Genomic DNA, 22,828 nt, shown 5'->3' on the forward strand with positions numbered 1-22,828 from the left:
ACAGAGTGAGACCCTGTCTCAGATAAATAAGTAAATAAATAAATAATTGTAAAACAGCAGATATTTTTCAGCATTAAAACGCAAAACAATATATGAATACATTCTTATTCTAGGGCGACTGCGGACCTCAGGATGATGATACTGGTGAGAATAATAATAGTAATGACAACAACAGCTGCAACAAGTTGGCATTAATTGAGCGCCTACTGTATGCCAGGTCCAATGCTGAATTTTTTGTATGCCTCTTACCCTGCCTCATAGCTCAGTATTGGATTATTTCCATATTCCAAGTGGGGAAACAAATCAAGACTTGGAGGGGGTGAGAAGCCTTTGGCCAAGGTCATGACCCAAGGGATGGCCATGGCCGGGACTTGAACTGAGGGCAGGGATGGATGTGGGTGATCCTGGAGGCCCTAAGAGGACAGGGCCTGGCCTGCTTCTGCTGAGCCCCCAGGACCCAGCACATGGCTCTGTACACAGTTGGAGCTCAATAAGTGCATGATGGCTAAGTGACTGGTGCCAAGTCCTGGACAATTCTTACAGCCTGATGTTTGACCTGCTTCTCCCCAGAGTCCTGCCTCTGTCCCCTGGAGATGAATGTGGCCCAGGAAATCCAGCTCCGACGACGGCGGCTGGGGAGCCAGGGGAGTTCCTGGAGCAAGTGGAGCAGCCCTGTGTGTGTTCCCCCTGGTAAGATCACTCCGGGCACAGGAACAGGGGCAAGCATTAGAAATAAGGCAGCAGCTGGAGGTGGTGGTGCACCCTGTAGTTCGAGCTGCTCAGAAGTCTGAGGCGGGAGGATCACTTGAGGCCAGTGATCTGAGACCAGCCTGGGCAACATAGTGAGACCCCATCTCTAAAAAAATAAAATAAAATGGGGCCGGGCGTGGTGGCTGATGCCTGTAATCCCAGCTACTTGGGAGGCTGAGGCAGGAGAATCGCTTGAACCCGGGAGGTGGAGGTTGCATTGATCGGAGATCGCGCCACTGCACTCCAGCCTGGGCGACAGGGCCAGACTCGGTCTCAAAAAGTAAAATAATAATAATAATAATAATAATAAAATAAGATGGAAAAAGAAATAAGGCAGCAGGTATTAGAAACAAGGTGGTAAGTGTTAGAAATAAGGCAGAGGGAGAAATGGGTGCTCAAACCCTGACAATGTGGCATCTGGTCTTGCCGCACTCACTTTAGGGTTTTTTGTTTTGTTTTAAGGCAGTGTCTTGCTCTGTCACCCAGGCTGGAGTGCAGTGGTGCGATCTTGGTTCACTGCAACCTCCGCCTCCCGGGTTCAAGTGATTCTCCTGCCTTAGCCTCCCAGGTAGGACTACAGGTGACCGCACCCTCACCCAGCTAATTTTTTTATTTTTGGTAGAGATGGGGTTTAACCATGTTGGCCCGGCTGGTCTCGAACTCCTGGCCTCAAGTGATCGTCCCGCCTTGGTCTCACAAAGTGCTGGAATTCCAGGCACAAGCCACTGCACTCCGCCCGCTACAGAGCTTTATCAAGTGAGAATCATTGGGCTGAACCTCACAGTGTCTCAAGGACAATGTCACCTGCAGGTGGCAGGGTGTACTAAATGGCTGCTGCCCTGACCCTGGGCAACAGGGAAATGAGTGAGAGGGTTTCAAATCATGCAGAAAGGCCTGGTGCTGTGGTTTATGCCTGTAATCCTAGCACTGTGGGAGGTCGAGGCCTGAGGATTGTTTGAGGCCAGGAGTTTGAGACAAGCCTGGGAATCAAAACGAGACCCTGTCTCTAGTCTATAAAATAACAGCAACAACAAAACCATGCCGAGAAATACATTTGCACTCAAAGAGAAACTTAGAGGCCAGGCGAGGTGGCTCATGCCTATAATTCCAGCAGCTTGGGAGGCCGAGGCAAGCAGATCACAAGGTCAGGAGTTCGAGAACAGCCTGACCAACATGGTGAAACCCCGTCTCTACTAAAAATAAAAAATTAGCCAGGCGTGGTGGTACACGCCTGTAGTCCCAGTTACTCGAAAGGCTGAGGCAGGAGAATCGCTTGAAACCGGGAGGCAGAGGTTGCAGTGAGCCAAGATCGCACCACTGCACTCCAGCCTGGGCGGTAGAAAACAAACGAACAAACAAACAAACAAACAAAAAACCTTAGACAACATGAAATTACAGGTGGCAGTTATCCCTGGGGATGCGAACGGTGTTAATTTTTCTTCCTCCAGTTTTTTCTCTTTCCTGCAATTTGGGGCAGCAAGGGATTCTCACTTTGTGAATGTGGAGAATCCATCATTTACAAAGAAAACATCCATCAGTCTTTCTCTCCTTCCAATTCGTCTGGTTGGTTTGGTTCTGATTGCAGAAAATCCCCCACAGCCTCAGGTGAGATTCTCAGTGGAGCAGCTGGGCCGGGATGGGAGGAGGCGGCTGACCCTGAAAGAGCAGGTAACGGGGCTATCACAGGGCTGTGGGGTGGCCTGGGATGGGGAGCAGGAGGCAAAAGGCTGGAGGCTGATGAGCAAGTGGGAGATGGAGGGGGAAGAGAAGTAGAGGTGGCAGTGAGTGGGCAGATTGTGGGTTTAACTCCGAAGGTCATAGGGAGTCATGGAGTGTGTGTGAGCAGGGGAGGGACATGACTGGACTCAGATGTTCACAGGCTTTCCCTGGCTCCTGTGTGAGAAACAGTGTGTGGGAATTGCACAGAAGCCAGAAGGCCAGGAAGGAGACAATGATGACTGCATTTGCCTGGGTAGCAGGTTATTGCTTTAAGTCCCAAAACAGGCTGGGGGCGGTGGCTCACGCCTGTAATCCCAGCACTTTGGGAGGCCGAGGCGGGCGGATCATGAGGTCAGGAGATCGAGACCATCCTGGCAAACACGGTGAAACCCCGTCTCTACTAAAAATACAAAAAAAAAAAAAATTAGCCGGGCATGGTGGGGGGCGCCTGTAGTCCCAGCTTCTCGGGAGGCTGAGGCATGAGAATGGCGTGAACCCCGGAGGCGGCGGAGCTTGCAGTGAGCTGAGATTGCGCCACTGCACTCCAACCTGGGTGACAGAGTGAGACTCTGTCTCAAAAAAAAAAAAAAAAAGTCCCAAAACAACCCATTAAGTGCAGTCTGATTAGCCCCATTTTACAGAGAGGGAAACTGAGGCACAGAGGGACTATTTCTGTTGAGACAAAACTGGCAAATATTCCACTCATTGACTTTACCATAGTCGTCTTAGCCAGGTCCCTAATGGGCTGTTACTATAAGGCTGTAGCAAAAATCCTTTACTTCCTATGTTCCTCTAACTCAAATTCCATTCCTAAGGAAAAATGTTCTGCTTGAGGTAACTGGGTTAAAAGATGGAAACATTTTTTTTTCCTGAATGTCAGTGGGTTTTGTCAATTTCTCACTTCCCCCAAGCTAGATGTGTGCGGGCGGTGAATGGCTGTCTCACAGCAGCTTTGCCAGCATTGAGGTTTATTATTTTTTTAATTTTTGATGCGTGTTATCAACTGTGGCCTTTGGCCAAGTCTGTCCTCATAGGCTGTGTCCTGCTGTCTCCCTATGGGATGATGAATGTGATCAGGTCCCCACAAGCTGTCTTTCATACTCCTGACAGCCAACCCAGCTGGAGCTTCCAGAAGGCTGTCAAGGGCCGGCGCCTGGAGCGGAGGTCACCTACCAACTGCAGCTCCACATGCTGTCCTGCCCGTGTAAGGCCAAGGCCACCAGGACCCTGCCCCTGGAGAAAATGCCCTATCTCTCGGGTGCTGCCTACAATGTGGCTGTCATCTCCTCGAACCGATTTGGTCCTGGCCCAAACCAGACGTGGTACATTCCTGCTGACACCCACACAGGTGCCTCCTCTGGGTGGGGAGGGCGGTATGAGGGCCCCTCAGAGCTGAGCACCTACTCTGAGCCTCAGCTAGACCAGGGTGAGAGGAGTGAAGCAGAAAATTTTAAAGCAGTGCCTAATTTAGGGGTATATCAAAAATTCAGTAATCAGCCGAGTGCAGTGGCTCATGCCTGTAATCCCCATGCTTTCGGAGGCCAAGGCAGGCGGATCATTTTTAGTAGAGATGGGGTTTCACCACGTTGGCCAGGCTGGTCTTGAACTCCTGACCTCAGGTGATCTGCCTGCCTTGGCCTCCCAAAGCACTGGGACTACAGGCGTGAGCCACCATGCCAGCCTAATTTTTGTATTAAAAAGTAGAGATGGAGTTTCACCATGTTGCCCAGGCTGGTGATCCACCTGCCTCAGCCTCTCAAAGTGCTGGGATTACAGATGTGAGCCACCGTGACCGACCTACTATTATTATTATTATTTTTGAGCTAGGTTCTCAGTCTGTTGGCAGACTAGAGTGCAATGATGGCTCACTGCAGCCATGAACTCCCAGACTCAAGTGATCCTTCCGCCTCAGCCTCCAGAGTAGCTGGGACTACAGACGTGCACCACCACACCTGGTTAATTTTTAATTTTTATTTTTTGTAGAGACAGGTCTCCCTATGTTGCCCAGCCTGGTCTCGAACTCCTGGGCTCAAGCGATCCACCCATCTCCACCTCCCAAAGTGCTAGGATTACAGGTGTGAGCTGCCACACCCAGCCTGGTCCCATATCATAGTGAAATGGTGCCTGTAAAATTCTCAGCATTGGCTTGGCACATGCAGTCGGTACTCAATAAACGGCTGTTGCTATCCCCAGAATTGCAAGCAGTATCCGTCTCTGACATTCGTGCAGACACCCTGGCGGGAGGGAGTGGGAGAGATTTGCCCAGGGACTGAGTGGGTGTGTGCTCGTGCTTCTGAGTTTGGCATGAGACCACCAGTGGGGCCAGTCAGGCCGGGGAGCCTGGTCTTGCATCTCACTCTCCGCCCAGGCGAGGCAAGCGGTAGGCGGCCAGGTATCTGCCGCAGCCGGAGACGCCTACAAGGCTGGAGGTGGGTGTAATGGCAGTACAGGAAGCCCTCATGGTGAATATCCTGGCAAGGAGACAGCAGTTAGGGTGGAGGAGGACTCAGCTCATTCAAACACCATCTGCTGACTGGATGCGGCGGATCACGCCTGTATCCCAGCACTTTGGGAGGCCAAGGCAGGTGGATCACTGGAGGTCAGGAGTTTGAGACCAGCCTGGGCAACACGGTGAAACCCCGCCTCCACCAAAAAAAAAAAAAAAAAAAAAAAATTAGCCGGGCATGGTGGCACGTGCCTGTAGTCCCAGCTACTCACGAGGCTGAGGCAGGAGAGTCGTTTGAACCCGGGAGGAGGAGGTTGCAGGGAGCTGAGATCATGCCACTGCACTCCAGCCTGGGCGACAGAGCAAGACTCCGTCTCCAAAGAAAAAAAACAAAAAAAACAAACGCCATCTGCTACCCTCTTTCTGCGTGACTCCCCAGGCAGCCTCCAGTGCAGGGAAACAGCCAAACACAGACACCCTGGCCTGTAGGGTCAGAGGTATAGACGAAAGGGTGGGAGAGAGGCTGCAGGAGCCAGAGAAGGGGGCTGGGGAGAGAGATGGCAACTGTCTGATGGGTCTCTCCCCTCTCCTTCCAGAACCAGTGGCTCTGAATATCAGCGTCGGAACCAACGGAACCACTATGTATTGGCCAGCCCGGGCTCAGAGCACGACGTACTGCATTGAATGGCAGCCCGTGGGCCAGGAAGGAAGCCTTGCCACCTGCAACCTGACTGCGCCGCAAGACCCGGATCCGGCTGGAATGGGTAATGGCCTGGAATGGCCTGCCTCTGCTCCTCCTCTGTGCCCTCCCTTTTAGCTCCTGGTGGGTTCAAACCTGCAGGGAAGGCACATAGCGGGTGTCTAAGGCCCAGAGAGGTGTTGCTGCTTACTCGAGATCACACAGAGGTAGGGACAGGGTGAGGTTCGGAGCCTCTCACCCATATGGGTCTGGAACCTCCTGCTGGCATCCTGAGCTCAGTTCCAGGCAGATCGCACACCTGCAGGTAATGAATCTCACATCCTAAGGTGTTTGTTAAATATTCAACTGCGCCAGGGAAGGTGGCAGTTCGTGAGATGCTGGTGGCAAATTAATGAGTCTTTAGGGAAAGAGGGGACTGTGAGGCTCAGGTAGCCTCTCACTCTCCTGCTTCCTGCTCTGGGCCTTGCCAGAGCCCCAGAAAGCCTCAACCTCAGCCTGTTCCTTGAGGAATTCACAGCCTGAGGAGACAGAACTGGACACGGAACCCCTGACCCCACTGGCCTGGCAAGGTGGCTAACGCCTGTAATCCCAGCACTTTGGGAGGCTGAGACAGGTGGATCACCTGAGGTCAGGAGTTCGAGACCAGCCTGGCCAACATGGAGAAACCCTGTCTCTACTAAAAATATAAAAATTAGGCAGGCATGGTGGTACACATCTGTAATCCCAGCTGCTCAGGAGGCTGAGGCAGGAGAATACCTTGAACCCGGGAGGTGGAGATTGCAGTGAGTCAAGATCGCGCTATTGCACTCAAGCCTGGGTAACAGAGCAAAACTCCGCCTCAAAAAAAAAAAAAAAAAAAAAAAAAAGAAGCCCTGGTTCCATGGAGTAAGGGCTGGGTTAGAGGAGGATGGGGATGGGATTGGGGGCATTGCACAGAGAGGAGATCCTGGAGGAGGGGATATTGGTGCAAGGGCTTTGAAGCATGAGTAGGAGTTTTCTGGGGGTTCCTGGCAGCTGGCACAGCCAATGCAAAGGTGCAGAGGTGGGAACACAATCTACTGAATGGCCTGGTCTTTGCTTATCCTTCCAGCAACCTACAGCTGGAGTCGAGAGTCTGGGGCAATGGGGCAGGAAAAGTGTTACCACATTACTATCTTTGCCTCTGCGCACCCAAAGAAGCTCACCTTGTGGTCTACGGTCCTGTCCACCTACCACTTTGGGGGCAATGGTAAGTGACCCAAACCTGCAGGTTTACATTATTTTTTCTTTTTAAATAATTAAAAAAAAAAATGGAGGCTGGGCGTGGTGACTCACACATGTAATCCCAGCACTTTGAGGGGCCAAGGTGGGTGGATCACCTGAGGTCAGGAGTTTGAAACCAGCCTGGCCAACATGGTGAAACACTGTCTCTACTAAAAATACAAAAATTAGGCCGGGCGCAGTGGCTCAAGCCTGTAATCCCAGCACTTTGGGAGGCCGAGACGGGCGGATCACGAGGTCAGAAGATCGAGACCATCCTGGCTAATACGGTGAAACCCCGTCTCTACTAAAAAATGCAAAAAACTAGCCGGGCGAGGTGGCGGGCGCCTGTAGTCCCAGCTACTCGGGAGGCTGAGGCAGGAGAATGGCGTAAGCCCGGGAGGCGGAGCTTGCAGTGAGCTGAGATCCGGCCACTGCACTCCAGCCTGGGTGACAGAGTAAGACTCCGTCTCAAAAAAAAATAATAAATAAAAATTAAAAATAAATAAATAAATAAATAAATAAAAGTACAAAAATTAGCCAGGTGTGGTGGTGGGTGCCTGTAATCCCAGCTTCTCGGGAGGCTGACGCAGGAGAATTGCTTGAACCCATGAGGCAGAGGTTGCAGTGAGCCAAAATCGTGCCACTGTACTCCAGCCTGGGCGACAGAGCAAGAATCTGTCTCAAAATAAATAAATAAAGTAAAATAGAGACAGGGTCTCACTGTGTTGCCCAAGTTGGTCTCAAACTCCTGGACTAAAGCGATCCTCCCACTTTGGTCTCCTGAAGTGCTGGGATTACAGGTGTGAGCCACTGCACTCAGCCACCTGCAGGTTTATCTCTATGGAGGATTCAGCAGGAACTCTCAGTGTCAGGAGAAGAGAATGAGCATTTAGAGGCACCTGCAGCACGTCAGGCCAGACATATGGAGGTCAGCTCGGTGGACAGCAAAGACATTCTGAGTGGCATTGTTCATATTTTTCTTTTTTTGGAGACAGAGTCTTGCTCTATTTCCTAGGCTGGAATGCAGTGGCACAATCATAGCTCACTGCAGCCTCGAACTCCTGGGATCAAGTGATCTTCCCACCTCGGCCTCCTGAGTAGCTGGGACTACAGGCATATGCCACCATGGATGGCAAATTTTTTTCTTTCTGTAGAGACAGGCTCTCACTGTGTTGCCCAGGCTGGTCTTCTGGTCTTGAACTCCCGGGTTCAAGAGATCCACCAACCTCAGCCTTCCAAAGTGCTGAGATCACAGGTGTGAGCCATTCTGTCTGGCTTAACAGCATCGTCCTTTTTTTTTTTTTTTGAGACAGAGTCCTGCCATGTTGCCCAGGCTGGAGTGCAATGGTGGCACAATCTTGGCTCACTACAACCTCCGCCTCCCGGGTTCAAGCGATTCTCCTGCCTCAGCCTCCCGAGTAGTTGGGATTATAGATGTGCGCTACCATGCCTGGCTAATTTTTTGTATCTTTAGTAGAGACGGGGTTTCAGCCTGTTGGCCAGGCTGGTCTCAAACTCCTAATCTCGTGATCCACCTGCCTTGGCCTCCCAAAGTGCTGGGATTACAGGTGTGAGCCACTGCACCCGGCCAGCATTGTCCATTTTATAGATAGGAAAACTGAGGCCCAGGGAAGGAAAATGACAGTGACTGAGTGGCAGAACCAGAATTAAAACCCAGCCCACCTGACTCTGTGGCCAATGCTACCCCTGTCTCTGGACAGTGGGAGGCTGGGCATTCAGGAAGTGCTCAACCAGCACTCCTTTTTTTTTTTTTTTTTTTTTTTTTTTTTGAGACAGAGTCTCACTCTCTGACCCAGGCTGGAGTGCAGTGGCACAATCTTGGCTCACTGAAACCTCTGCCTCCTGGGTTCAAGCGATTCTCCTGAATCAGCCTCCCAAGTAGCTGGGATTACAGGCGCCCACCACCACGCCCGGCTAATTTTTGTAGTTTTAGTAGAAACAGGGTTTCACCATGTTGCTCAGGCTGGTCTCAAACTCCTAACCTTAAATGAGCTGCCCTCCTTGGCCTCCCAAAGTCCTGGGATTACAGGCATAAGTCGCCATGGCGGCTTTGTTTTTTTTTTTTGTTTTTTTTTTTTTGAAGACAGGGTCTTGCTCTGTCGCCCAGGCTGGAATGCAGTGGGCGACATCTAGGCTCACTGCAACCTCTGCCTCCTGGGCTCAAGTGATTCTCCTGACTCAGTCTCCTGAGTAGCTGGGATTACAGGTGCCCGCCACCATGCCTGGCTAATTTTAGTATTTTTAGTAGAGAAGGGGTTTGCCATATTGGCCAGGCTGGTCTCGAACTCCTGGCCTCAAATGACTCACCCACCTCGGCCTCCCAAAGTACCGGGATTACAGGCGCGAGTCATTGTGCCAGGCCTCGACCAGCACTCTTGGCGTTTACTATGACAATGGTACTGGTTGCAGCCTCAGCAGCTGGGACACCGCACCACGTCTCGGTGAAGAATCATAGCTTGGACTCAGTGTCCGTGGACTGGGCACCATCCCCGCTGAGCACCTGTCCCGGCGTCCTAAAGGAGTATGTTGTCCGCTGCCGAGATGAAGACAGCAACCAGGTGTCAGGTACGTGAGGCAGTGCAGATGTGGCTCGGGTAAGAAGGGAGGATCCTAGCCTGAGATCTCCTTTGCTGTGTGACCCTGGGCACCTTGCTGTCCCTCTCTGAGCCTTGGTTATCAGACCCTTAAAACAAGAGAATTGGCTGGGCGCGGTAGCTCGTGCTTGTAATCCCAGCACTTTGGGAGGCCAAGGGGGGTCAATCAGCTGAGGTCAGGAGTTGGAGACCAGCCTGACCAACTTGGAGAAACCCCGTCTCTCCTAAAAATATAAAATTAGGCCAGGCGCGGTGGCTCAAGCCTGTAATCCCAGCACTTTGGGAGGCCGAGACAGGCGGATCACGAGGTCAGGAGATCGAGACCATCCTGGCTAACACGGTGAAACCCCGTCTCTAATAAAAAATACAAAAAACTAGCCGGGCGAGGTGGTGGGCGCCTGTAGTCCCAGCTACTCAGGAGGCTGAGGCAGGAGAATGGCGTAAACCTGGGAGATGGAGCTTGCAGTGAGCTGAGATCTGGCCACTGCACTCCGGTCTGGGTGACAGAGCGAGACTCCGCCTCAAAAAAAAAAAAAAAAAAAATATATATATATATATATATATAAAATTAGCCGGGTATGGTGGCACATGCCTGTAATCCCAGCTACTTGGGAGGCTGAGGCAGGAGAATCACTTGAACCCGGGAGGCAGAGATTGCAGTGAGCCGAGATTGCACCACTGCACTCCGGCCTGGGCGACAGAGTGAGAACTCTGTCTCAAAAAAACAAAAACAAAAACAAACAAAAAACAAAAACAAGAGAATTATACTTCAGGTTTTTTTTTTTAATTTAATTTAATTTTTTTTTATATCCGTCCGTCTTGGCCTCCCAAAGTGCCAGGATTACAGATGTGAGCCACCGCGCCTGGCCTTTTTTTTTTTTTAATTTTATAGCCAGGGACTCACTCTGTGCCCAGGCTGGAGTGCAGTGGTGCCATCATAGCTCACTGCAGCCTCAACCTCCTGGGCTCAAGCGATCCTCCCACCTCAGCCTCCCTAGTAGCTGGAAACAGAGGTACACACCACCGTGCACAGTTAATATTTTATTTTTTGTAGAAACAAGGTCTTGCTATATTGCCCAGGCTGGGTTTTTTTTCTTTTTTTTTCTTTTCGAGAGGGAGTCTGGCTCTGTCACCCAGGCTGGAGTGCAGTGGCACAATCTCAGCTCACTACAACCTCCGCCTCCCGGGTTCAGGCAATTCTCCCGCCTCAGCCTCCCAAGTAGCTGGGATTACAGGCACCTGCCACCATGCCTGGCTAATTTTTGTATTTTTAGCAGAGACGGGGTTTCACCGTGTTGACCAGGCTGATCTCGAGCTCTTGACCTCAGGTGAACCACCCGCCTTGTGGTTCCCAAAGTGCTGGGATTACAGGTGTGAGCCACCATGTCCGGCCTCGCCCAGGCTGGTTTCAAACTTCTGACCTCAAACTATCCTCCCACCTTGGCCTCCCAAAGTGCTGGGATTAGTCATGAGCCACTGCACCCAGCTGAACTTGAGGGTCTTGATCACCCCTTGCAGACCCTGGAGAAGGCTGGGTGGGCACCAGCCAAGTGCTTATGGTGTGTTGGGTTCATCCATGAGAGGCTGCCCCTCACATGTAGCAGCAGTTGGACTCTCATCAGGCAGGGATGACTTGTCTCCATGCCACAGATGAGGACACCGAGGCCTGGAGCGGGGATCTGATGAGGGACAGGAAAGCCCACAAAATGGGGTTTAGCTGGGAGGGTTCTTGACTTTCCCCAGGAAAGAGTTCAAGTGCACGTCGGTGGTGTTAGAAACCTTTACTTGGCCGGGCGCGGTGGCTCAAGCCTGTAATCCCAGCACTTTGGGAGGCCGAGACGGGCGGATCACGAGGTCAGGAGATCGAGACCATCCTGGCTAACACGGTGAAACCCCGTCTCTATTAAGAAATACAAAAAACTAGCCGGGCGAGGTGGCGGGCGCCTGTAGTCCCAGCTACTCGGGAGGCTGAGGCCGGAGAATGGCGTGAACTCGGGAGGCGGAGCTTGCAGTGAGCTGAGATCCCGCCACTGCACTCCAGCCTGGGCCACAGAGCGAGACTCCGTCTCAAAAAAAAAAAAAAGAAACTTTTACTGAAGTGGCCATGTACGGCAGCAGCAGCAGTCGTGCTCCTTGCAGAGCAGGAACACCCCACAGGCAGGGTAGTTACCTCTCACATTTATACCCGCTTTTAATTATATGCAAATGAAAGGTCAGTTTATGCAGAAGTATCTAGGATGAGGGTGGTCACTTCCGCGTTGTGGGATCATTGCCATGGACAGGGGTGGTCATTTCTGGGTGTTGCCATGGTAATGGTAAACTGACATGGCACACTGGTGGGCGTGTCTTATGGAAAGCCCAGCACCTGTTTTAGCTAGTCCTCAATTTGGTCCTGTGTCCAAGCCCCGCCTCCAGGGGTCCCAGGACTCAGGGTTGCCTCTCCCACTGCAGAGCATCCCGTGCAGCCCACAGAGACCCAAGTAACCCTCAGTGACCTGCGGGCTGGTGTAGCCTACACAGTGCAGGTGCGAGCAGACACGGCGTGGCTGAGGGGTGCCTGGAGCCAGCCCCAGCGCTTCAGCATCAGTGAGTGGAGGGGGTGGGACCCAGTTATTCGCACTGCGCTTCCCATAATGATCTTAGCAGCCCTGCCCTCACCCTCATTCCCTCCATGGCTCCCTACTGCCCTCAGGAGAAAGCAGCAGCTCAACCTGCTCCCATTGCCTTCTCTTGCAGCTTCCTCTCACACTCCAGGAGCCTTGCCCATGCAGGCCCGTCCCTCCCTCCTGCCTGGAATGTTTGTTTTCCCCACGGTCTAACTCCTATTCATCCTTCAAAACTCAGCTCAAAAGTTCCCTCCTCCAGCAAGCCTTCTCTGCCTCCTTCTGGCCATGCCCTTGTCTACAACTGTCCCTCCTCCCTGGTCTGACACCGTGGGTTGGGGGTAGATGTGTCAAAGTATCTGGGGGCTCTTGGGGAGGAGGGAGGTGCAGGAATCTGTTCATTGAGCGAGAAATAAATCAATGCAAAAATAAGGAGGATGCAGGCGAAGCCTGGTGCGGTGGCTCACGCCTGTAATCCCAGCACTTTGGGAGGCTGAGGCTGGAGGATTGCTTGAGCCCAGGAGTTCAAGACCAGCCTGGGCAACATGGTGAGACCTCATCTCTACAAAAAAATATTTTAAAAATAGTGGGGTGTGGTGGCACACACCTGTAGTCTCAGCTACTCAGGAGGCTGAGGTGGGAGGATGGCTTGAGCCCAGGAGTTCAAGGTTGCAGTGAGCCGTGACCGCACCACTGCACTCTGGCCTGGGCAACAGAGCAAGATCCTGTCTCAAAAAAAAAAAAAAAAGAAGAAGAAGAAGAAGGAGAAAGAAGACGAAGAGGAAGAGGAAGAGAAGAAGAGGGAGGAGGAGAAGGAGGAGAAGGAAGAGAACAACACAGGCTCTGTTGTCTGGGGTGTATGGTTATAAGAGATTCAGAGATCAAATGATCCCTGTACATGCCACGGTGTCCTTTCAGTTCCAAGAGTACCAACTGGAACCCAGAGAACAAGAGTCAGAGTTGGTGTGGGGCAGGCAGGCCTGGGTCCAGGGGCAGCCACATGTGCCCTATGTGTAGGCTCTTGGAATTACGGAGTCTTTTTTTGTTTTGAGACAGATTTTCACTCTTGTTGCCCAGGCTGGAGTGCAATGATGCGATCTCTGCTCACTGAAACCTCTGCCTCCCGGGTTCAAGCGATTCCTCTGTTTCAGCCTCCCGAGTAGCTGGGATTACAGGCGCCCGCCGCCACACCCGGCTAATTTTTTGTATTTTTAGTAGAGATGGGTTTCACCATATTAGTCAGGCTGATCTCGAACTCCTGACCTTAGGTGATCTGCCCGCCTTGGCCTCCCAAAGTGCTGGGGTAACAGGCATGAGTCACTGTGCCCGGCCTGGAATTACAGAGGCTTGAACACTTCCTGCATGCCAGGCCTTTATTCCTTGACAGCTACTGGGCAGGTGGGTTCTGTGGTCTCCCAGTGAGAAGCCTGTGGCATGTGCACCAGGGTCAGCAGCAAGTTCATGGAGAAACCGGGCCCTCCCAGCTCCTTCCCTGAGGAAGAGGCAGGAGGTAGCCTTCTGCCAACCCACGCTCTCCCACCCCAGAAGTGCAGGTTTCTGATTGGTTCATCTTCTTCGCCTCCCTGGGGAGCTTCCTGAGCATCCTTCTCGTGGGTGTCCTTGGCTACCTTGGCCTGAACAGGTAATTGACACCTCTTACCGTTACCATAGCAATGGTAATGATGCCAGGCAGGGGAGCCCCAAAGTGGAGCTTAGCCCACTGATTGGGTTCCTGGCTCCGCCTAGGAGAGAATTCAAGGGCAAGCCAGAGGTAGAAGAAAACAGCTTTACTGAAGAAGCAGTTATAGCTCCGTGACTGCCTCTGCAGAGCACGGCTTCCCTGTAGGCGGAGAGTAGCCACTGAGAGCGGTTTTGCAGTCAGATTTATACTTACTTTTAATTGCATACAGATTAAGAGCGCAGTTTATGCAAAATTTCTTTTTCTTTTTTCTTTTATTTTCTTTTGTTGTTGTTGTTGTTGTTGTTGTTTTGAGGTGGAGTCTTACTCTGTCACCCAGGCTAGAGTGTAGTGGCACGATCTTGGCTCACTGCAACCTCCTCTTCCCAGGTTCAAGCCATTCTCATGCCTCAGCCTTCCAAGTAGCTGGGACTACAGGTGCGTGCTGTCACACCCAGCTATTTCTTTTGCATTTTTAGTAGATACAGGGTTTCACCATGTTGGCCAGGCTGGTCTTGAACTCCTGACCTCAAGTGATCCCATGCAGAAATTTCTAGGGAAGGGTAGTAAGTTTTGGGTCCTTGGGTCATTCCCATGGAAAGGGGCGGTGACACTGGTGGGCATGTCTGATTGAAAGCTGCTTTCAAGCCGGGCGCAGCGGCTCATGCCTGTAATCCCAGCACTTTGGGGGGCTGAGGCAGGCAGATCGATTTAAGCCACAAATTGGACATCAGTCTGGCCAACATGGCGAAACCTGTCTCTACTAAAACTACAAAAATTAGCCGGGTGTGGTGGCACGCATTTGTAATCTCAGCTACTCGGGAGGCTGAGGCAGGAGAATCAGTTGAACCCAGGAGGCAGAGGTTGCAGTGAGCTGAGATCACGCCACTGCACTCCAGCCTGGGCAATAGAGCGAGACTCTATCTCCAAAAAAAAAAAAAAAAAAAAAAGGTGCTCAGTTCCTCTCACCGTCCCCCTTTCCTCTTCAGGGCCACACGGCACCTGTGCCCACCACTGCCCACACCCTGTGCCAGCTCCGCCATTCAGTTCCCTGCAGGGAAGGAGGTAAGGACTCCTTTTCTAATCCTAAGTCTTTTTATTGGGTGCACACGCTGGACAAGGGTCACGCATTAGCTCATTTTATTCTCCTCCAATCCATCAAGGTAAGGACTCCAAAACCAGTGCTCCAAACCCCTTCCCATTTTAAAGACAGGCAAGCAGAGGTACATTTCCTGGCACTAGAAACAGAACTCAAAGTGGCTTTATTATAAAGGGCACCTGATGGAAAAATCCTAAGGGAGTGGGCTTCTAGATATGGCTGAATCCAGCGACTGGGGTCTATCTCGGAGCTGCCCATTCAGGGTTCTCCCCCAGGCATGCTGAGCCTTCTCTGATTGGAAGCAGAGTGTCCATTCTCCCCATTACCTAGGGCAACAGTCTCAGGGCCATCACTGATTGGTCCAGCTTGGTTCACAGGCTCTTCCCTGAGCCTATGGCTGGAACCAGAGGGTTAGGGAAGGGTCTGATGGGTGGGCTGGCCAGGGTCACATGACCAGTGCTAGAGCTGAGGTGGGGCCACTGCACTGTCAGCCACACCATCTGTGAAAAGAGGGGAGGGAAATTTCCCAAAGAGAGAGGGAAGTGCTCTTCCTAAGAGGGGCTGAATGGGGGTCAGTGAGGCAGAGTTCATCCTCAAATTGGTCTCAGGATATATATATATTTTTTTATTTTATTTTTATTTTTTTTATTTATTTCTTTTTGAGACGGAGTCTTGCTCTGTCGCCCAGGCTGGAGTGCAGTGGCGCGATCGGCTCACTGCAAGCTCCGCCTTCCGGGTTCACGCCATTCTCCTGCCTCTCAGCCTCCCGAGTAGCTGGGACTACAGGCGCCGCCACCTCGCCCGGCTAATGATTTTTTTGTATTTTTAGTAGAGACGAGGTTTCACCGTGTTAGCCAGGATGGTCTCGATCTCCTGACCTCGTGATCCGCCCGTCTCGGCCTCCCAAAGTGCTGGGATTACAGGCTTGAGCCACCGCGCCCGGCCATATATTTCTTTTTTTATGGAGTCTTGCAATGTCACCCAGCCTGGAGTGCAGTGGCGCCATCTCGGCTCACTGCAACCTCTGCCTCCTGGGTTCAAATGATTCTCCTGCCTCAGCCTCCCAAATAGCTGGGATTACAGGCATGCACAACCAAGCTCAGCTAATTTTTGTATTTTTAGTAGCGATGGGGTTTGGCCATGTTTGCCAGGCTGGTCTCAAACTGCTGACCTCAAGTGATCCACCCGCCTCAACCCCCCAAAGTGCGAGGATGACAGGTGTGAGCCAGTGCGCCCATCCAGGTCTCAGGATTTTAGAGAATTTAGCCAGCAGAGACCCGGTCCGTTCCATCCTGCTGTGGATAGGAAGTAGAACTCTGCCCTACCCTCCCTCTGCAGACTTGGCAGTGGATCAACCCAGTGGACTTCCAGGAAGAGGCATCCCTGCAGGAGGCCCTGGTGGTGGAGATGTCCTGGGACAAAGGCGAGAGGACTGAGCTTCTTGAGAAGGCAGAGCTACCTGAGGGTGCCCCTGAGCTGGCCCTGGATACACAGTTGTCCTTGGAGGATGGAGACAGGTGCAAGGCCAAGGTCCTGAGGCCCAGTGGGCCAGACGGTCAGGGGTGCAACCCTGCCCGGGGGGTGAGGGGCTAGATGTCCATCGCTCCTGGGAGATCAGGGCCTGGAGGCTTGAAGGAGAAACGGGAACATCCACTTTGTCTTACAGACAGGAAGAGCGACTATCTCAATCACAACGGCTGGTTATTAAGCACTTATGGCATACCCAGCCCATTCCATCCACTCACATGATTCCCTACCAAATTCCCACAACCACCCCCTGAAAGGAACCATAACTGTTGTATTTTACAGATGTGATCACTGAGGCTCAGAGAGGGTGAGTGACTCGCCTGAGGCTACGCAGCACACACAGGAGTCAAATTTGGACCCAAATAACCCAGAGCTCCTCCAGGCTCTAGTGCACCTGCCTCCTGTCTGCCCGGCACCTGTTGCCACGCATCCTGTGGGGGAACCCTAGATGCTGCCATGAAATGGAAGCTGCTGCACCCTGCTGGGCCTGGCATCCGTGGAGCAGGAGCAGACCCTGCCATTGACCTGTTCTGGAGTAGAATAGACTGGGAATGGGGGCAAAGGGGGCTCAGATGGATCCCCGGACCCTGGGCTGGGCATCCGCCCCCAGGAGCACTGGATGGGGAGTCTGGACTCAAGGGCTCCCTGCAGCATTGTGGGGTCTTGTAGCTCGGAGGATCCAGGCATATGGGGGAAGGGGACTGTAAACATTGTGGAAAAAATGATGGTCCTCCCATCCCATCCCCATCCCCCTATAAAATGGGGGTGATGACAATGACCTTACACAGCTGTTCAAAATCATCGTAAATGAGCCTCCTATTGGGTATTTTTTCCCGTTTGAAGCTTGAATGTCCTCAAAATCTCAAAACACGAGCCTTTGAGTTCATTCATTCATTCATTCATTCCACATATATTTATTAATCTCTTCCTCTGAGTCTCCTCCAGGAGCACCTAATCTGGGGGAGACAGAGCCGGATGAGAGCTGGGAACCCTGCTAAGCTGGGACTGAGCAGGGGAAGGGACGGCCTAGGGGGAGTGGAGCAGCCGGGCGCTCCCGTAACAGGAACCGTGGTTTGCCCCTACGCTCCTTCCTCTTCACGCCCAGCAACTCACAGCAGGACCCTTGCCCCCCTTACACACCCTGAATCCTCCCTCTTTCTGCCCACGCTCTGCAGCCGCCTCCCCCGATCTCCACTGCGGTCTGAGCCGAGGTGTTGGGGGGCTCCTGAAATCCCACCCCAGTCCCGGCGATTAGCAGGTAGTCTCAGATTCCCCCCATGGCCACCAGGTGGCAACAGCGGCGCGCGTTTCCCCGGCCGGACCCGCCCTGCCTCCTCCTACGGTGTTTGCTAAACAGACTTTTCCGGTTTCAGAGGAGGGGGATTAAAGCCCAGAACTACTGAATTTTGTGGCAAAAAAAAGGATGAGACCTCTCGGGGAGAGACCTCTTGCAGCCAGTAGGGCCAGGAGGCAAGAGTCCCAGGCCCCGACCCTTTGGTGGGGGGACTTCCGTTTCCCCATGGATGCATCCAGATGGGGAAACAGAGGCCTGGGCTCCCGTGTCCTAGCCACAAAGTGGTTGCTCAGAGCTTTGCAGATGCCCCCCGCCCCGCTCCGGATCTGCCACATCCCAGCTTCTGCTCAAGCCGTTCCCTCCACCAGGCTTGCTCTCCCTTGAGCGTTTATCTTCCTTTTTTTTTTTTTTTTCTTTTTGAGACGGAGTTTCGCTCTTGTTGCCCAAGCTGGAGTGCAATGGCACAATCTTGGTTCACTGCAACCTCCGCCTCCCGGGTTCAAGTGATTCTCCTGCCTCAGCCTCCCAAGTAGCTGGGATTACAGGTGCCCACCACCATGACCAGCTAAAAATTTTTTGTGTTTTTAGTAGAAATGGAGTTTCACCATGTTGGCCAGGCTCATCTCGAACTGCAGACCTCAAGATCCACCCGCCTTGGCCTCGCAAAGTGCTGGGATTGCAGGTGTGAGCCCTGGAGGCCCCTGGAGTTGGCCGCAAACCCACCCCTCTGCACAGTCTCTTGGATGCGAGAAGTAGGAGACAGGCAATGTTTATTGTGTAGCAGCTGGGACTTTTGCCAGAGTGCATGGGGAAAATGCTCACCCTGCTTCCGCTAGTGGGAGGCTGAGCTGGACAGAGGGAAGCCTGGAGCTTGGAGCCTCTTTCCTTCCCACCGTGGGGACGCCTGCCTGAGAGAGGAGTCTGCAGGGAAGACAGCAGCACTGAGATGAAGCATTGGTTCCTGGATCCAGCCTTACCTGAAACCCAGTATTTTCCATCTGGTTCCTCTTTTTTAAAAAATATTTACCGGGCACAGTGGCTCATGCCTGTAATCCCAGCACTTTGGGAGGCCGAGGCAGGCAGATCACGAGGTCAGCAGATTGAGACCATCCTGGCTAACATGGTGAAACCCCGTCTCTACTAAAAATGCAAATATTAGCCGGGCGTGGTGGTGGGCGCCTGTAGTACCAGCTACTCGGGAGGCTGAGGCAGGAGAATGGTGTGAACCCGGGAGGCGGAGCTTGCAGTGAGCCGAGATGGTGCCACTGCACTCCAGCCTAGGTGACAGAGCGAGACTCTGTATCAAGAAAATATATAAATATAAATAAATAAATAAATATTTTAGACTGGGCGCAGCGGCTCATGCCTGTAATCCCAGCACTTTGGGAGGCTGAGGCAGGTGGATCACCTGAGGTCAGGAGTTTGAGACCAGCCTGGCCAACATGGCGAAACCCTGTCTCTACTAAAAATACAAAAATTAGCCGGGTATGGTGGCAAGCGCCTATAACCCCAGCTACTTGGGAGGCTGAAGCGGGAGAATCGCTTGAATCTGGAAGGTGGTGGTTGCAGTGAGCCGAGATTGTGCCACAGCACTCCAGCCTGGGCGACAGAGTGAGACTCGGTCTCAAAAATAAATAAATAAATAGATAGATATTTTATTTTTATTTTTTATTTATTATTTATTTTTTGAGACAGGGTCTCACTCTGTTGCCCAGGCTGGAATGCAGTAGCGCCATCTTGGCTCACTGCAACCTCCACCTCCTGGGATCGAGTGATCCTCCAGCCTCAACCTCAGGCTCAAGCCACCACGCCCAGCTAATTTTTTTGTATTTTTTGTGGAGACGGGGTTTTGCCATGTTGCCCAGGCTGGTCTCGAACTGCTGAGTTCAAATGATCCACCTGCCTTGGCCTCCCAAAGTGCTGGGATTACAGGCATGAGCCACTGCACCCGGCCTCAGTTCCCTGTTTTGATGAAGCCACTTTGAGTCCTTCTTCTGCCCCTAGAAAATGACCAACAGGAGGTTCTTTCTGGGCCTCTCCTTGCCCATCTATAAAATAGGAAGGGGTTGGGGTCCTTTTCTCAATGGGTTCAGCAAGTTTGCTTAGCAGGGCCCTGGCCTGGTAAATATTGAGCAAGGGCTGCTATACAACTATTACTCCAGGGCTCCTCAGAGCAGCCATGCCTCAGCTTCTCCCAGCAGCTCCGGGGTCAGGACGATATTAGCCTCCATTTCACAGCTCAGTTTCATTCATTCATTTAAGAAATCAGGGTCGGGCGCGGTGGCTCACACCTGTAATCCCAGCACTTTGGGAGGCCAAGGCGGGCTGATCGCTTAAGCTCAGGAGTTCGAGGCCAGCCTGGCCAACCTGGTGAAACCCCGTCTCTACTGAAAATACAAAAATTAGCCAGGTTTGGTGGCACACGCCTGTAGTCTCAGCTACTTGGGAGGCTGAGGGCTGAGGTGGGAGAATCACCTGAGCCTGGGGAGGTCAAGGTTGCAGTGAGCTGAGATGATGCCACTGGACTCCAGCCTGGGTGACAAAGTGAGACCCTGTCTCAAAAAAAAAAAAAGTCAGCATCGAGTGCCTACTGTATAACAGGCCCCACCTTGCACAAGTCAGGATCTTCTTGATCATGAGGGACTCTTAGCTGGCTGGGAAGGCAGACACTAATCTAATGATCACACAGAGAGTTATGAGAAACCGTAAGAGTGACGAGTGGGGATGTGAGGAGTAGGGAGTGAGGGAAGGCTTCCTGGAGGAGGCAATGCTGGACTAAGGTGGTAAAGAGGGGCCAGAAGAGGGAATGCAAAGGCCCTGAGGTGGCTAGTGGGGAATGGATGGGGGATGGGGGAAGAGGTTGTAGCCCACGTGAGGCTGGGAGCGTTTGGGCCAGAGTTGTTTTTTTTCTTTTGAGATGGGGTCTGGTTCTCTCACCCAGGCTGGAGTGCAGTGGCGTGACCACAGCGCACTGCTGCCTCGACCTCTTAGGATCAGCTGTTTCTCCTTCCTTAGCCTCCTGTGTAGCTAGAACCACAGGCATGTGCCACCACACTCAGCTTAGTTTATCTGATTATTTGTAGAGATAGAGTTTCACCATATTTCCCAGGCTGGTCTCTTACTCCTAGGCTCAAGTGATCCTCCTGTCTTGGCCTCTCAACGTGCTGGGATTACAGGCATGAGCCACTGCACCCGTGGGCTAGGGTTTTCTTCTTAGGTTGTGGGGTCCTGGAGCTGGAGAGTCAGGGCCTGACTGGTGAGATGTTCAGAGTTTATTCTGGCTGCGGTTCAGCTGGAAGTAAGTGATTCATCTTGTGAGCCTCAGTTTTCCGGTCCATACAATGGATGTGGTCAGGCAGCCTCTCCAGAGCCTCTGCCCCTCTTCCCACCTTCCCTCCTCTGTCTCTGTCTTTCCTGATCCATCTTTTCCCTTCTCCACGGCTCCCACCTATAGGTGGGAAGCCTGTCTCCATCAGGGAGATAGGCTGCCTCAGTTTACCTCCCCAGGTACCTTCCTTCTCGATCTCTCCAGTAGCCTCTGGGTGTGGTCAGAAACAGATGTTGTCTCTGCCTCTGCCCTTGAGCCAGGATGGGACTGAGGTGTCAGAGGTTTCTGGGGACCATGGGCTGCAGGAGATGACCCCTGGACTCAGGGTAGCTCCTGGCCTGGCCCCTGATACTTTATTATCTGTGCCCAGATGCCAAGCCTTCTGCCCAGGAAGCCCCTTCTTTTTTTTTTTTTTTTGAGACGGAGTCCCGCTCTGTCGCCCGGGCTGGAGTGCAGTGGCGCGATCTCGGCTCACTGCAAGCTCCGCCTCCCAGGTTCACGCCATTCTCCTGCCTCAGCCTCCCGAGTAGCTGGGACTACAGGCGCCCGCCACCTCGCCCGGCTAATTTTTTTTTTTTTTTTTTTTGTATTTTTTTAGTAGAGATGGGGTTTCACCGTGTTAGCCAGGATAGTCTCGATCTCCTGACCTCGTGATCCACCCGTCTCGGCCTCCCAAAGTGCTGGGATTACAGGCTTGAGCCACCGCGCCCGGCCAAGAAGCCCCTTCTTCCAAATCTGCCCTCTGCCCATTTCTCTCTCTCTTTTTAACTCATTTCTTTCTTTAAAAAAAAAAAAAAATTTTTGGCCGGGCGCGGTGGCTCACGCCTGTAATCCCAGCACTTTGGGAGGCCGAGGCGGGCGGATCACAAGGTCAGGAGATCGAGACCACGGTGAATCCCCGTCTCTACTAAAAATACAAAAAATTAGCCGGGCGCGGTTGTGGGCGCCTGTAGTCCCAGCTACTCGGGAGGCTGAGGCAGGAGAATGGCATGAACCCGGGAGGCGGAGCTTGCAGTGAGCCGAGATCGCGCCACTGCACTCCAGCCTGGGCGACAGAGTGAGACTCTGTCTCAAAAAAAAAAAAAAAAAAAAAAATTTAAAGTAGAGACAGTCTTGCTATGTTGTCCAGACTGGTCTTGAGCTCCTGGGCTCAAGCGATCCTCCTGTCTCAGCCTCCCAAAGTGCTGAGATTACAGGCACAAGCCACTGAGCCCAGACTTACTCCCTTCTTTTTTTTTTTTTTTTTTAGATGGAATCTCACGCTGTCGCCCAGAAGGCTGGAGTGCAGTGGCGCCATCTCGGCTCACTGCAACCCCGCCTCCTGGGTTCAAGCAATTCTTCTGCCTCAGCCTCCTGAGTAGCTGGGACTACAGGCACCCACCACCATGCATGTATGGCTAATTTTTGTATTTTTGCTAGGAACAGAGTTTCACCATGTTGGCCAGGCTGGTCTCAAACTCCTGACCTCAGGCAATCTGCCCACCTCGGCCTCCCAAAGTGCTGGGATTGCAGTCGTGAGTCACCGCGCCCAGCCATTCCTCCTTTTTTAAGATACATTCACACACCATACAATTCACCCTCTTAAAGTGTACAGTTGACACGCTTGCAATCCCAGCATTTTGAGAAGCCAAGGCGGGAGGATCACTTGAGCCCAAGAGGTTGAGGCTGCGGTGAACCATAATTGTACCACTGCACTCCAGCCTGGGTGACAGAGTGAGACCCTGTCTCAAAAAAAAAAAAAAAAAAAAAAGTACAATTCAGTGGTTTTTGTACAATCACAGGTTCTAGAACATTTTCATCTCCCCAAAAAGAAAACCTCGTTCCATA

General features: G+C 52.3%; 1 protein-coding gene across 9 annotated transcripts in view; it reads left to right on the forward strand.

The window, feature by feature from the left end:
* Window positions 1-17,265, forward strand: part of IL12RB1 (interleukin 12 receptor subunit beta 1) — a 39,481-nt gene extending 22,216 nt beyond the window's left edge. For 2 of the 9 annotated variants that reach the window (XM_031659751.1, XM_031659755.1), the window contains 12 exons: window positions 114-144; window positions 571-690; window positions 2,336-2,418; window positions 3,580-3,817; window positions 5,512-5,679; window positions 6,706-6,843; window positions 9,288-9,443; window positions 11,924-12,058; window positions 13,621-13,717; window positions 14,743-14,818; window positions 16,191-16,369; window positions 16,662-17,265. In XM_031659751.1, coding sequence (XP_031515611.1) covers window positions 114-144; window positions 571-690; window positions 2,336-2,418; window positions 3,580-3,817; window positions 5,512-5,679; window positions 6,706-6,843; window positions 9,288-9,443; window positions 11,924-12,058; window positions 13,621-13,717; window positions 14,743-14,818; window positions 16,191-16,369; window positions 16,662-16,674 — 1,434 coding nt within the window. In that variant the 3' untranslated portion in view covers window positions 16,675-17,265. The other 7 variants (XM_031659750.1, XM_031659752.1, XM_031659749.1 and 4 more) reach the window with 7 other exon arrangements.
* Window positions 17,266-22,828: the final 5,563 nt, after the last annotated feature.

Source organism: Papio anubis, chromosome 20, assembly GCF_008728515.1.
Source record: "Papio anubis isolate 15944 chromosome 20, Panubis1.0, whole genome shotgun sequence".
In the NCBI taxonomy this organism is placed as follows: domain Eukaryota; kingdom Metazoa; phylum Chordata; class Mammalia; order Primates; family Cercopithecidae; genus Papio; species Papio anubis.